At 39.5% G+C, this 12,533-nt stretch overlaps 1 protein-coding gene across 2 annotated transcripts in view; it reads right to left on the reverse strand.

Annotated features, from left to right (window-relative positions):
* Window positions 1–1,779: 1,779 nt before the first annotated feature.
* Window positions 1,780–12,533, reverse strand: part of igf2bp2a (insulin-like growth factor 2 mRNA binding protein 2a) — a 340,760-nt gene continuing 330,006 nt past the window's right edge. For both annotated transcript variants that reach the window (XM_028807547.2, XM_028807546.2), the window contains one exon: window positions 1,780–11,113. In XM_028807547.2, coding sequence (XP_028663380.1) covers window positions 11,018–11,113 — 96 coding nt within the window. In that variant the 3' untranslated portion in view covers window positions 1,780–11,017. The remainder of the gene's footprint in view (window positions 11,114–12,533) is intronic.

The raw sequence follows: 12,533 nt of genomic DNA on the forward strand, positions 1-12,533 counted from the left end.
TCTCTCTAACCTCTCAACATCAATTCATTCAGTCTATGAGCTACAAGTGCCCAGGGAATAGCATGGCGCTAGTTCTCATAACACAGGGTACTGCGATGCCACTGGGAAAGGCAGTCTTGTGTTTTGAGTAAGCAGCTCAGACTGCGGCTCTGTGTTCTCCCCGTGTCGGCATCCAATTCACATGTAGGTTTTCTTCCAGGTACTTCATTGTCCTCCCAAAGATGTGCAAGGAAGATTAATTGGAGACTAAACCCTGGCCGGGTGTGAGTGAGTGAATAAAGTGGCACCCCGTCTTGGGTTGGTTCTTCTCTTGTGAATGAAGCTCAGCCTCCCTGCGACTCTGTAGTGTGTCATGAATCTGTGATTGTTTGCGGCTTAGAATTTATTTTTCTGCATGTTTTATCATTCCATATTTTCAATGTCATTGAGCCACCATTTTAAGAATTCAACGTTTATGTTACTCGCCACCATTTGCTGCGGTTTTCTTCTTGGTTGTGGCTATCTTGTTTATTGTTACTACTCAGGTGGCTACTACATGATTTGCATCACTTGGTGCTTGATGTCACCCTCCGGAGAGTACAGTACTTAGGTGACAGTATGGATGCCTTGGTTTTGTGACGATTCTAAAAACAGCTGTATGTTAAATCAGTTATGGATGTCAATATCTCTAGTTTGGAGAAGACTCAAGTGTAATAGATTTGTGGATCTCGTTTGTATCATCCTGCTCCTCCTAAACACAGATTTTCATCTCCTATTTAAATCCTCCTTTTTAAGCTTGATGAGGTGATTCACAAGAAGGAGGCCAGAAAAGCCATCCAGCCACAGTTTGTATGGATGGCCTGTGCCTGTCAGCGTGGTGTTCTGCAACCATTCGAGTCGGGTGTTGCGAGAGCTCGGCCCGTTGCAGCTGCAGGTTGTGAGCTGTGCCATCCGTAGGGAGGAATGGGAGACCTCCTATCTCTGTAACCCCCAAGGCCGCAGGTTTGCGGGGGCTGAATTCTAGGACTGGGATAGGTTCAAAGTGGGGAATCAGCCCTGCAGTGCACCGTAGGGTGCTACCTACTCACTGTTAGATAGACACAAATTTAAAAAGCATTTCTAGAGGAAAAGATTCTGACATTAGTAGACTTCCTGTTGAATGATCGCCCATTGAACTGGGTCAGACTTTTTTGTTTAATTTTGCACAATTCACAAACAGACTGAAGGTTTGAACGCAGCTGGGTAGATTCAACTATTTCAGACTAAAATGACTGTGAAGATATTTTACTGTCACATGCCACCATGGGTAATTCGTACTCAAAAATGAATGACTGCGCTACTTGCAATTAACCATTGAAAATGAATCAAAAGTAAAATACAAAGACATTTCTTAGGGAATTGCCTGCAGGTTTGTGCCACTAGTGAGATGTGCCTCCATTGTTGAATGAGATAAATAAATCAGACGTCTTGTGCTTTTGTTGCTAAACTGTTGCCTTTTATTAATACACAATCCTGCAAGTGTGGTGCACATGAATGCACAGAACTCTTGATCCAATCTGAAATGAAATCACACGAGTTCAATAAAATACATTTCTGCTTGCACATGTTCTGGCTGCTAGTCAAGACACAGAAATTCCATCCTCTTTGTGGCATGAGGATCACATGGCACATGCTAGCTGGTCCAGAATCAGACCACATCCTTCCATTGTGCTAGTGCTGCTCTAGCAGGACATGCAGGAAACCCCCAAAACACCCCACCCTAGCCCCTCCAAAAGCCCAAGATCAGACAAAACAAATGCATATGATTAATCAATTACTCTTTAATTGATTAAACACCCTACTATAAAGAAGCCAGACCCTTTCACCCACAATTCAGCCCATCATTATCATCATCATGAACTACCTACATACATCTGGCAAGCGTTGGGTTACAATTGTTTCACTGCCCAAAAATTACAGCAGTCCAGTCACAGTGCAGTAATGATGGTAAACAATCGTTTTGTCATAAGGAATTGTGAAAGGGGCCAGGACATGGACCCTCGTGTGAACCTTGTCATGTAACGGGCAGGGCCGTCTCCCACTGTCGTTACCATACTTAAGCACTCTTCTCGCATAGTGAGACAAGTCACTAAGTGGAATTAGAAAGCTACACCACAGCGTGTCGGAAGATCGATTGCAACTCGGCCTGCTGCAAACAACACTCGGTGGTACGTCTCTATCGCAATGACCATTCAAACACAATTAAAAGATTCAAGGTTTCTTTTTTTTGTTGTTGTTTAGTCAATGCAACTGATTCATACTGGCCTTGCTAGTGCTTCTTTAATGATTTCTTTGTGAATTTGGTAGGCGGTCATATACATTCAGCTCCTATGAACATGCTGGGCCACCTTCTGGAGACCCTGGAACTTGGCCACAGTGGGAATATTCTCTTTAAGCATTAATAAAAAAACTTTTCTGCACAAGACACATAAGACTTTCGGTGGTGGTTTGGGGTGCAGTGGGGCATAGACAACAAATAAGCAACACCCAGAAAGCAGATCATGGTCTGGTGCCATCTTAACGCACAGGATTTTGCGTCACACGTGCTTTTGCACACAGATTAGTGTCTGAATAACTGTTCTCACACAGAAAGTTTACTCTCGATGTATGACACACTCTCGCCAGGACCAAAATACAGCATCGTACTTTAATCAATTCATGCTAAAATGTTGTAATATCCCTAAAAAACTCAGTTTCTCACTTGTCATGCACAGAATACAGTAATGGGTCAGTCTTGGCGTAATACAGTAGTGAAACCGGAACGTTGTAACCAAAATGCAAGAACACCCTTTATGTTTCAGATATTCTGACACAGTATGTGCTTCTATGTTGATACTGTGGGGTGGCCAGCCAACTGGGCAGTTTGTTGGCTCTTAAAACAAGTTTTTTAGGTACAGGAACAGGCAAAAAAAAGTAAAAAAACAAGAAACCTCATCTTGTATATGGGGAGAACAGTAATTCTTGGAGTATACTGAGGGAAAAGGCTCCGCAGTTGATAAAAGTAATGGCTATAATGTCCAAGCAGTGTAGATGTCACTGCATTTTATGTCGGCTTACTCCAAGATATTGTCTGCTGCAGCGAGTGCAGGTTTCATCCTCAGATGCATCATGGAATGGTAACAATTCCAAAGAGGGGCTACTTAGGTACATCAATTAGTTACTGTTATGAAACGAGACCTTAACAAATGATAAGTCTGCCCTTGCAAAACACCAGTGACAGCACTTTAGAATGGGCCTAACTACTGTGGATATATATTCGTCACTTAATGCTACTTCTCATGACTTTAGCAAAAGCTTCTACGCAGCAATACGAGACTAACACATTCATGACAGCAAGCCCCTAAAGGCCTGATTCTTAATGCATTACCTGTGGAACATGCAAATTTCATTTTGGAAAAGTTCCCTGACATTTGGCATCACCAGCAGGTCCATCGCAGGCGCAGTAGCTCTCTGACCTCAGTCACAAGACCACTCAAGAAGGGTCCAAGCAGCTGTCTTCAAGTGGTAGTCCCATTGGCTCAGAGTCGGGAGGTTTGAACGACAGTTTACTGTTGATGGAATGTCAGCCAGAGAACAAGGAGGTTTAGCTACAAAGAGGAAGTGCTTAACAGAGGCAGTGTGATTTCTCCCAAGGATCATCCATTAAAAACTCCTTTGGTCCCAACATTTCAATTCAGGGTCTTCTCTATTGCATTCAAAAACTGATAATCTTTCATATTCCAACTTTGCCTTTTTTCAATCATTAGGGCATCATCTTATTGCCTGCTTTATTCCTATGCCAGTTCTTTGTGTTGACCTTGTACTGTAGTATAACAAGTGATATCAGGACAGGGCAAAATGAACAGAAAAATGTGCCAAGTGTATTGCTGTGATTGTCATGTAAAAAAGGTAACAAGAACAATACTTGTCTCATCGTCTTAAATACTTGCCGCTTCCATGACAATGCATGTGCTGTAATGTGTATATTGATGACATTACTAAACTCCCGGGGGATTAGTGGAAATCCAGTTTCGGGGCTATTGCTGCAGGATCTGTACTTTCACTACTGTGGGTTGAGCTCTAGAACTTGATATGTGTGTGTGTGTGTATGATTGTGTTTATATCTGATAATCAAAAAAGAGAATTCTGGGATTTCTGTACTAAGTCTCCATTACCTATCAAGGCGAAATCTCTCTGCTCTTCAAGCTTAGCTGAAATTTGGGTACACTGCTATGTCTCACCACAAGTCAGGTTTGTGACATACATTTTCGGTCTTGCACCCACGGAGTACGGCTGCTTGGGGTTGGAGTGAATTGCTTGAAATCCTACAGTGTGATCTTTTGACAGAGAAACAGCACCCTACGCCAGCTGCAACATTAGAACAGTCAAGCGCCAATTTATGGCTAACCAAGTTGAGGCGATTTGCACTTATGGCCGACAGCCAATAGGGAATAGCAAAGTTTTGGAAATTGTCAAAACCAGCCATCGTAATAAAACTTTTAATAGTGTTATTATTACTGTTTCACAGGGTCTCCTATGTTTTCTGACACTTTGGGGGCCTTTTAAGGTTTGTTTTGATCGGCACATGGCTAATTCTTATGTATTTGGTCCGCACCACCTTCATTACACCAGTGTTTCTCATCCTTATGGTCTCACACCCCAGTTTTGACTTTTTAAATTTATTGATGATTTACTGGCAGCAATTGTAAACTGTCCTCATGGTGCAACAAGCTCACTTAGGCAACCCTCTCATGACCCACCAGTAGCAACCCGAGTCATGAACCAGTGGTTTTCAGACACTGGCTTAGGTAACCCATTTCTGAACCAACAATGGCAACCAGCAACGTACTGGCAGTGTGGTTTAGAAACAATGCCTTACACGGATGTGAAGACTAGTTTGTGCCACTCTATGCTGGCAGTTTAAGTATGTGTACTAGTGCCCTACACCAGACACACAGAACCTCAGTTGTAAACACCTGCACATTTTGTGACCAATTTACAGCCAAATTGCCAATCTCAAACATGGCAATACAATGCTTAACCATGCTTGCTTTTCAAGAAGGGATTAGAGGTTGCATCCCTGACAGTTACAGTTAACAATTTATTTGATATATTGTAAACCACGGTTATTTAGTGTAATTTGTGGTCACAAGCCTAATTCCTCCCCCATCGCAGCCTACTTGGCACTGTCGTATTTGAAGCTGTACTCTACAAAACAATAGTCAAAGCCCAAGAGCTGAACCAATCTTATAGCAAATGTATTTATACTACAGGTTCCTCTCATCCCATCTAATTACCCCTTCCATTTCAAACGAATGAAGCTCCCTGTGAATCCATGCCAAACATCTGCCATCAAACTGCTTTTCACACAGGTAACTAACTGCAGGTCACTTGCTCAGGATGTAAAATAAAATGTACCTTTTGAAATGCACCCTGGGCAACACAACTTGTTCATCTGTAAATCCCCAGCTCTCCTCCCAAGCCAAGCCAAGCTAATGTCAGAGTGGCTTCTGATTAGACTTTAGTCATGCAGCCATACCATATCTCAACTCCACTCCTTTATCTCAACTCAACTCCTTCCCAGATACAGGTCAGGTTACAAAGCTTATGGAACTAGCAAAGGTGCTCACAACCAGATCTATTAAGATGTGATATATCTCCTAATTAAAGTAACTCCGGTTTCTTCTCTGTAAAGATTTTTAAATCCCAGAAAACTTTTCTGATACATACTTTATTGGTTGACATAACCTATTTACATAGTGAAAATGTTAATGACCTTTCTAGATGACTGAAAGGCAAAAACTACCATTTGTTGAGGAGGATTCAGTTGATAAGCACAGCTTTAGTAAGAGGTTTCATTATGGCAGTGTCATTCCATATGTGCAAGAGAAAAACTGATCACATTTAATTTATCAGTAAAAAAGAAAGTGAAGTCCTCATCAGAGATATGGCAGCTTATGTTGTAGAAGACAAAGAAGTGAGGGCAAGGCAAAAAAAAAATCAGGGAAAGCAGGTTAAAATTACTAAAGAACCAAAAACTTGAGAAAGCTGGTCACGTGAAAACAGTTAAGGGATCCGTTGAATGATCAGTCAGTTGTTGACTGCTGAGAAAATGTGAGAACAAGTCAGGGAATGAGTTTACTCTGGACTTTCTTCATTACAGATGTCCTTGGATGTCTGTGATAAAAAACACAAAAATTCAGACAAGAGGTTTTCAGTCGTTAGACGATAAGTGCTCCACAACAGGCATGGAGAGGTCCTTGATACGGATGCTGTGACATCCTCTCTGTGATGGTTTCTAAGCCGTGTTGTTCAGCTAAGTGAAGTACTGCATATTCCACCAAGAAACACTGATGGTCAAGTTATTGAACAGGTAAAGTAGCCCACCTAGGTAGTCTTTAAACTGGAAGGCGTCCCTGGACTGTGTAACGGATGTTCAACAAGAAATCCTCAGAAAAAGTCTTCTGTACAAAGGAATTCTGTGATTTTCTCACATCATTAAATTTTATTGCTTTCCCAAGTATCCTGGAGGGCATGGACGATAAGTGGAATGTTCTAATCCAAGGGGTTTTGTTGCGGAAATGCATTTAATCAGTACAGAAACAAAGGAGACTCCTTTGGGTGAAAAAGGAAAAGAGTTTCCAGTGTGCTAGAAAGGGAAATGACTGCAGGGGAATAAAAATAACTGCCAACTGGTGCATTTGCAATTAAGGGGAGGTTTCAGTTGTGGATAGCTGAGGCGAGAGTATTATCAAGAAAACTTTATAGTAGAAACTGATACGCAGAATGTAAACTGCTGATATTAAGACAGATGGAAATCAATCTGGTTAATGAATTTTAGCAGCTAATATTGAACTATTGTGTATAGCAGTAAAATTGCCATTTATTGCTTTAAAGGGTCAGGTTCTGTACAAGACTAAGTAAAAATAAAACAAGCGCCTCTTCCTCACCCATCAATGATGTCTGCATAGCTACTGTTCAACAGCATCCACCATATGTTGAAATAGTAAATGTGTTTTAACGACAGAATTTAAGTAATGTTCAAATGGAAAACTTACACAAATAGAGAGTTAGCACTGGATCTTGGTACATATTTACAAAATTTCAATGCACTAAAAACATGTGAAGTATGCTGTAAAGAGGTCAGTCCAGGGTTTAACTGTTTACTGGAAAGATGTTTCTAAAACATATTAAGAACTGTTTTCAAATGAATCATCCTCATAGTACGTAATTGCATCATACAGGGCACAGTGGAATAAAAGACACCTGCGTATAGATTATGAGTGGAGGAAAGATTGTTCTAGAGACAAACTAAAAGGTACAGTAAAACAGAGGTACAGTCATCTCTGTTATCCAATTCTAATCCAGTCCTGCAGGAAGTTCAAAAAACAAATCAGACCTAGAAAAATGAGTAGCCTATCAGAAAACCCTAAGCAATTTCCACAGATGTCACTGAAATGCTTATTTAATCACCAAACGCTGATCTCTCCATGATAGAGAATTTAATTGGAAAGAAACTGGGAAAAGATGCCATTAATAGAAATGTGTCTACACCTTAATCTTGAGATCTTCGCTGCCCATATACTGAGGGATGGCTCACCTCATAGAATCACAAGCACTGTGAACTCGTCTCACAGCAAAGCATAATCACAAAATTTAAAAATAAAAGAAAATGCACTTCCATCCATGTGTTTAGAGGCAATTTTTGAAGATCCCAGATATTTAGTGATAAATGCAGCCACTGCATATAAGGCCCAAGAGTGGCGGGAGGTGGCTCAAAGCACATGAGCACTAACAACAGTACACTCACTTAGGCGCATCAGGTAAAATGTGCCTTATGGTGAAAGAATGGTCTCTATGGTAAACGCCAAGCTGCAGCAAAAATCAGATAAAAAAGGGATGACTGTACTTCGTGTTTGCGTTGTACATCTTTACATTTGTATTAAAAAACCATTATGTACCACAAAAATCAAAAACCAAAAAACCTGTTAATGCCATTATGTAATGTTCCAGGCCTGGGATATACATACTGCACAATATCATGGTCACTCATCAGGTTTGGATTACTTCTTATCTTTAAACTGCATGCAGTATACTATCGCTTTTCTCTTACTGAACTAGAAAACAAAAATAAGAGTCAGTTGTTCAAGCCTTCTATGAACTTCAACAAAAAAAAAAAGAATAAAGTTATTACAAAAAAGGCGTAACTGTACACAGATGGGCAGCTGGATGTGTCAGGATTGTTATTTATTGATATTCTACAGATGGAAATTTACACAAACACCGTTATAAGCTATGTAATGGTCGCTGCCTGCTTACTGGACACGTGCGAGATACCAAGTCTCGGAGGTTCCCTCTGTCCTGTGGAGAAGTCGCGTATGTGTCACTCAAATAGACACCTACACTATGACCATCTGTGTTAGAGGTAAAGATAAATCTATTTTGTTTTGCTATCTAGAAGTATTTCATTTTTCACAGAACACTGTTTTCAGTAAAACTGGAAACTGACACTGCAGTCTATCGGTACAATGGAATATTTTTTTCTTAATCATTAAATCACTATACATTGTTTCCTTCAGGTCAAGAACACAATTAAGAACTTGCTTTCAACTTTTTTTTTCTCCACCCACGCCATACATGTTTCAAGGTTTTCTTAAAAATAAAGGTGAATAACTTTCCAACTGTGAGGAAAATAATATTTACAATAGTTTTTTAAATCTTTCCTTCTGGAAAAGTTTGAGCTAAATATTTTTTTGTTCTTTTATTAAAAAAATAAAAAAAAATGTTCAAAACTATCAGTTTTACAAGGCATACAAAATCTCAAAAAAGGGAAATTAAAGAAACTTACTGAGGTACCTTAACGCCTGAGGTAGATCATACTGTTTTTAAACGCGCACTTTTCACTTACTGGGCCAACAATCTTGTTTTTAATCTTCTTTTATTGTTCTCATCATTCTTTTTTTATTAATATTCTTATTTTCAAAAATAAAATTTGCTCTTTGTTTCACATGGCAGTGTCTCAAACAAGATATTTTTTTCTCAATGATGAAAAGCCATTTTCTCCCTTCTAAGACACTAAAATGACTTTGAAGGTTTTTTTTCTTCAGTGCCTTTTGGGATTGAACCTTTTGAAGACCCTCAGTTTGGTGGGCTGTCACTTCATAGATAAAGAAGGTTTATGGTTATAATCCAGTCCGTCTTAAATAGTACGTTCCAAACAAGCTCTGAAGAAAATAAAAATGAAGGTTATCGTGCTAAATCTTCTGAACTCTCGTAAAGTCCCTTTCAATGTACTGTATATATGTCATATACATGCACACAGTGTACGCCAGGGGCTCCCAGCTCAGCCTAAAAAGGCCATAGTCTTCAAAGGAATTTTTTTCTAGGCGATACTTCGTTAATGTTATTTCTTATTTTATTAAAAATCTTTAAGCAGTGTGAAAATTACTTCCTATCTATTAATGACACATTACACTCTCTAATTGAAGAAGAAATTGAATGAATTGGGAGATAGGGTTAGATCCTCAAGACGTTATAGCCGATAGAGACTGGAGCTGGGAACCTCTGCTTGTATATGCAGTGTGTTCATATATCAAGTATATAAGCACACCCATACCTCTAGACAGACACACATATGCAAAAATATGTGTGTTTACATGCTAAGCATAAAAAGTTTGGAAGCTGTAGCTAAACTGATAGCTTAAGATGAGAGAGAAGCTGTGTGATCCAATCAGTTACACATTTTCTTAAGGCACCAAGTTTTTAATGATAAGCACTAAGGGCAAAGCTGTACATCCAGCTCATGATAATTTGGAATAAATTTTAAAGAAAAAGGCTGGATATTTTACATTCACAGTCGCCATTATTGGATCACTAAAATGCAACAGAGACTATGTGGCTTCGTTTTAATCTTTCTTCACTGGAGAACAAAACAACGGACCTCTTTGAATTGTACTTCAGAATTACTAGTTTGTATTTAGTTAATTTACTAGTTTTTCCTGTAAGCTTTCTCCCTCCTCAACAGCCATTTCAGATACTGCTTTAAATTATTATTTCAATTTTTTTGAACAGTGTTAATATATGTACTGTATGACTTATTTTTTTCTATTTTCTGATCCCAGTGTGGAAGCCAAACTTCATCTATGAAATTAGAAAGATGCTGCTCAATTTGAGGAAAATAAAAATATACGGTAATGCAAAAGCCAGTTTAGAACCATAAAGCAAAGCAAAAAAAAGAGAAGGCTGTGATCTAAACAGAGATGAAGTATTATACCTTTCCATAGGGACGTTATCCCTTCTGTTGGCACACAGGCTAAGAGGTTAAAATCAGAATCAAAACAAAACCCAATTTAGCAAAAAATTATACAACCAAAAATATTCAAACATGTGATTTATAGATCACACAGTATAATTCACTCTTGTTTTCTTCAAGTCTAAAAAGCCTATTTATTCTAACTATGGAAACAATAAGGTTGTTACTTGTCAGCTGTTACATCTATATATACCTGTATATACACACACTGTGTACTCAATTGTGTGTTTATTGTATATACATGTGTATCTATCTATCTGTCATTTTATATATATAAAATTTTTATTTATATAAAACTTTTACATATATAAAATTAATACTGCTAAGGCTAAAAATACTTGTGACCTAAAAAGCCAAAATCCAAGTTGTTATTCTTCCCGTGCACATATTTTAGTTCATTTTGTTTGTTTAACTTAGGCCTATGTTAGTCCAACTAAAGGGATAGCGTTATAGAGTATCGTGACAGAGTTTCTGTTTTATCTGGAAAGACTGCAGATGCCCCCCTTAATATTTGTGTGATTACTAGACAAAATCCTCTCCTCTGCACAGTTAACTAATGCAGACCCAGCCTGCAGCTGGCACATTTATCCCAGTAATGTTCTTTGGTTTTGTTCCCCGTTCTTCTGGTCTGTTTCATCACGTCTGTCTTTCTCCTCGGTTGGAAGGGCTACATTCATCAGCTGTTGCTCACTGGCACCACTCTGGTGCTTACTTGGAGTGGTGCGGCGTGGGAGCTCCCTGATGGTGTTTTTGTTCCTGTTGTTTGACCTGCTGTACTATCTCCCTGATCTTTCGTTGTGCAGTCTGGAGAAAAAAAAAAAAAAAAAGTCAGCCAAAATATAATTGTGTGTTTTTTTCCAGGTTTTCACTCATTCAGAAATGACTCAGTGATACAAGATACATTACTTATCTGCCTGCAAAATGTTATATCATTATGGATGTTTTTAACATACTGTATATTAATAAGGAATTCTTGTTCCACCAATTGTTGCCTCACAAATCTACTGTTTTGGGTCCTAATCCTATGTCCAGTTAGTGTCTGTGTGGAATTTGCATGTTTTGCCAATGTCTAAATTGGTTCTTTTCCTATTCCCCAAACACACAGATGCTAGAGTAACTGGCAATTGAAAATTTGTCCTGTATGAGAGTGGGTATGCCGCAAGACAGAATGGTGCCCTATCCAGGGTCATTTCTTTTCTTGTTCCCAGTGATCATGGGATAGTCCCCAGGACCCTAAACTGGATTAAGCAGGTTTGGGAACGGTACACTGTTTTATGATTTGCTTCCCACAGGCCCTTGCAATATATTTAAAAAATTATTTGCAGCACAATTATTCATGATTTGGTTTATGATGTGTGTCGTGTGTGTGATGGTGTCAGGACCACAAGGACTGTCCTTAAGTGTTGTTTTAAGTGTTCTCTTTTGACTAGATTGTTGTTATTTTCAGAAAAAAGAACATGGATCCATGGCCAAAAATGTTTAATTGCATTCACCCTCACTTGCTTTAACTTGAAATATCATAATTGGTGTAAGTGACCATATTAAACATCTATAACATCTGTAACAGTGCTATTTGAATGAACAACAAATCCCAGCAGCCCCAGTAATACTGTACTTTGCTATTGGGCAGTGTTGGATGTTGCTGCAGGGGTTGCTATTATGCCACAGACTTTTTAAGGTGCACCAGAAGAATCCAAAAAAAACAGAGACTCACCCATTGGACTACAACTTCTTTCTGGATTTATGTGCTGTCTTGAGCCTGTTTAGCTGTGAACCCACCCAATCTCACTGAGATTGCACAGGTGGTGAACCAGCTGAGGGGGGAAAAGGCTGCAGGGATTTGTGGTATCTGGGATGAACTTCTCCAGGGAGGTGGTAAGGCTGTCCTCCTGGCATTGCAAGCATTCTTTGCTTCCATTTGGGAGACCGGCATCATCCCAACTGACTGGAAAACGGGACTTGTTGTCCCCATCTGGAAAGGGAAGGGTGATCGCCTAGATTGCAGCAACTACAGGGGCATAACATTGCTCTCGGTGCCGGGTAAGGTCCTTGCTAGGGTCGTCCTCAATAGGATCCGTGATCACTTGCTTCACCTACCATTGACCGCATCCTGGCACTGAGGGTTCTCAAGGAGCGCAAACACGAATATCGGCAGAGTTTCTTTGCTGTCTTTGCCAATTTTCGTAAAGCGTTCAACTCAGTTGATCAATCTGCCCTGTGGGAC

This window comes from Erpetoichthys calabaricus, chromosome 8 (genome assembly GCF_900747795.2).
Source record: "Erpetoichthys calabaricus chromosome 8, fErpCal1.3, whole genome shotgun sequence".
Lineage (NCBI taxonomy): Eukaryota > Metazoa > Chordata > Cladistia > Polypteriformes > Polypteridae > Erpetoichthys > Erpetoichthys calabaricus.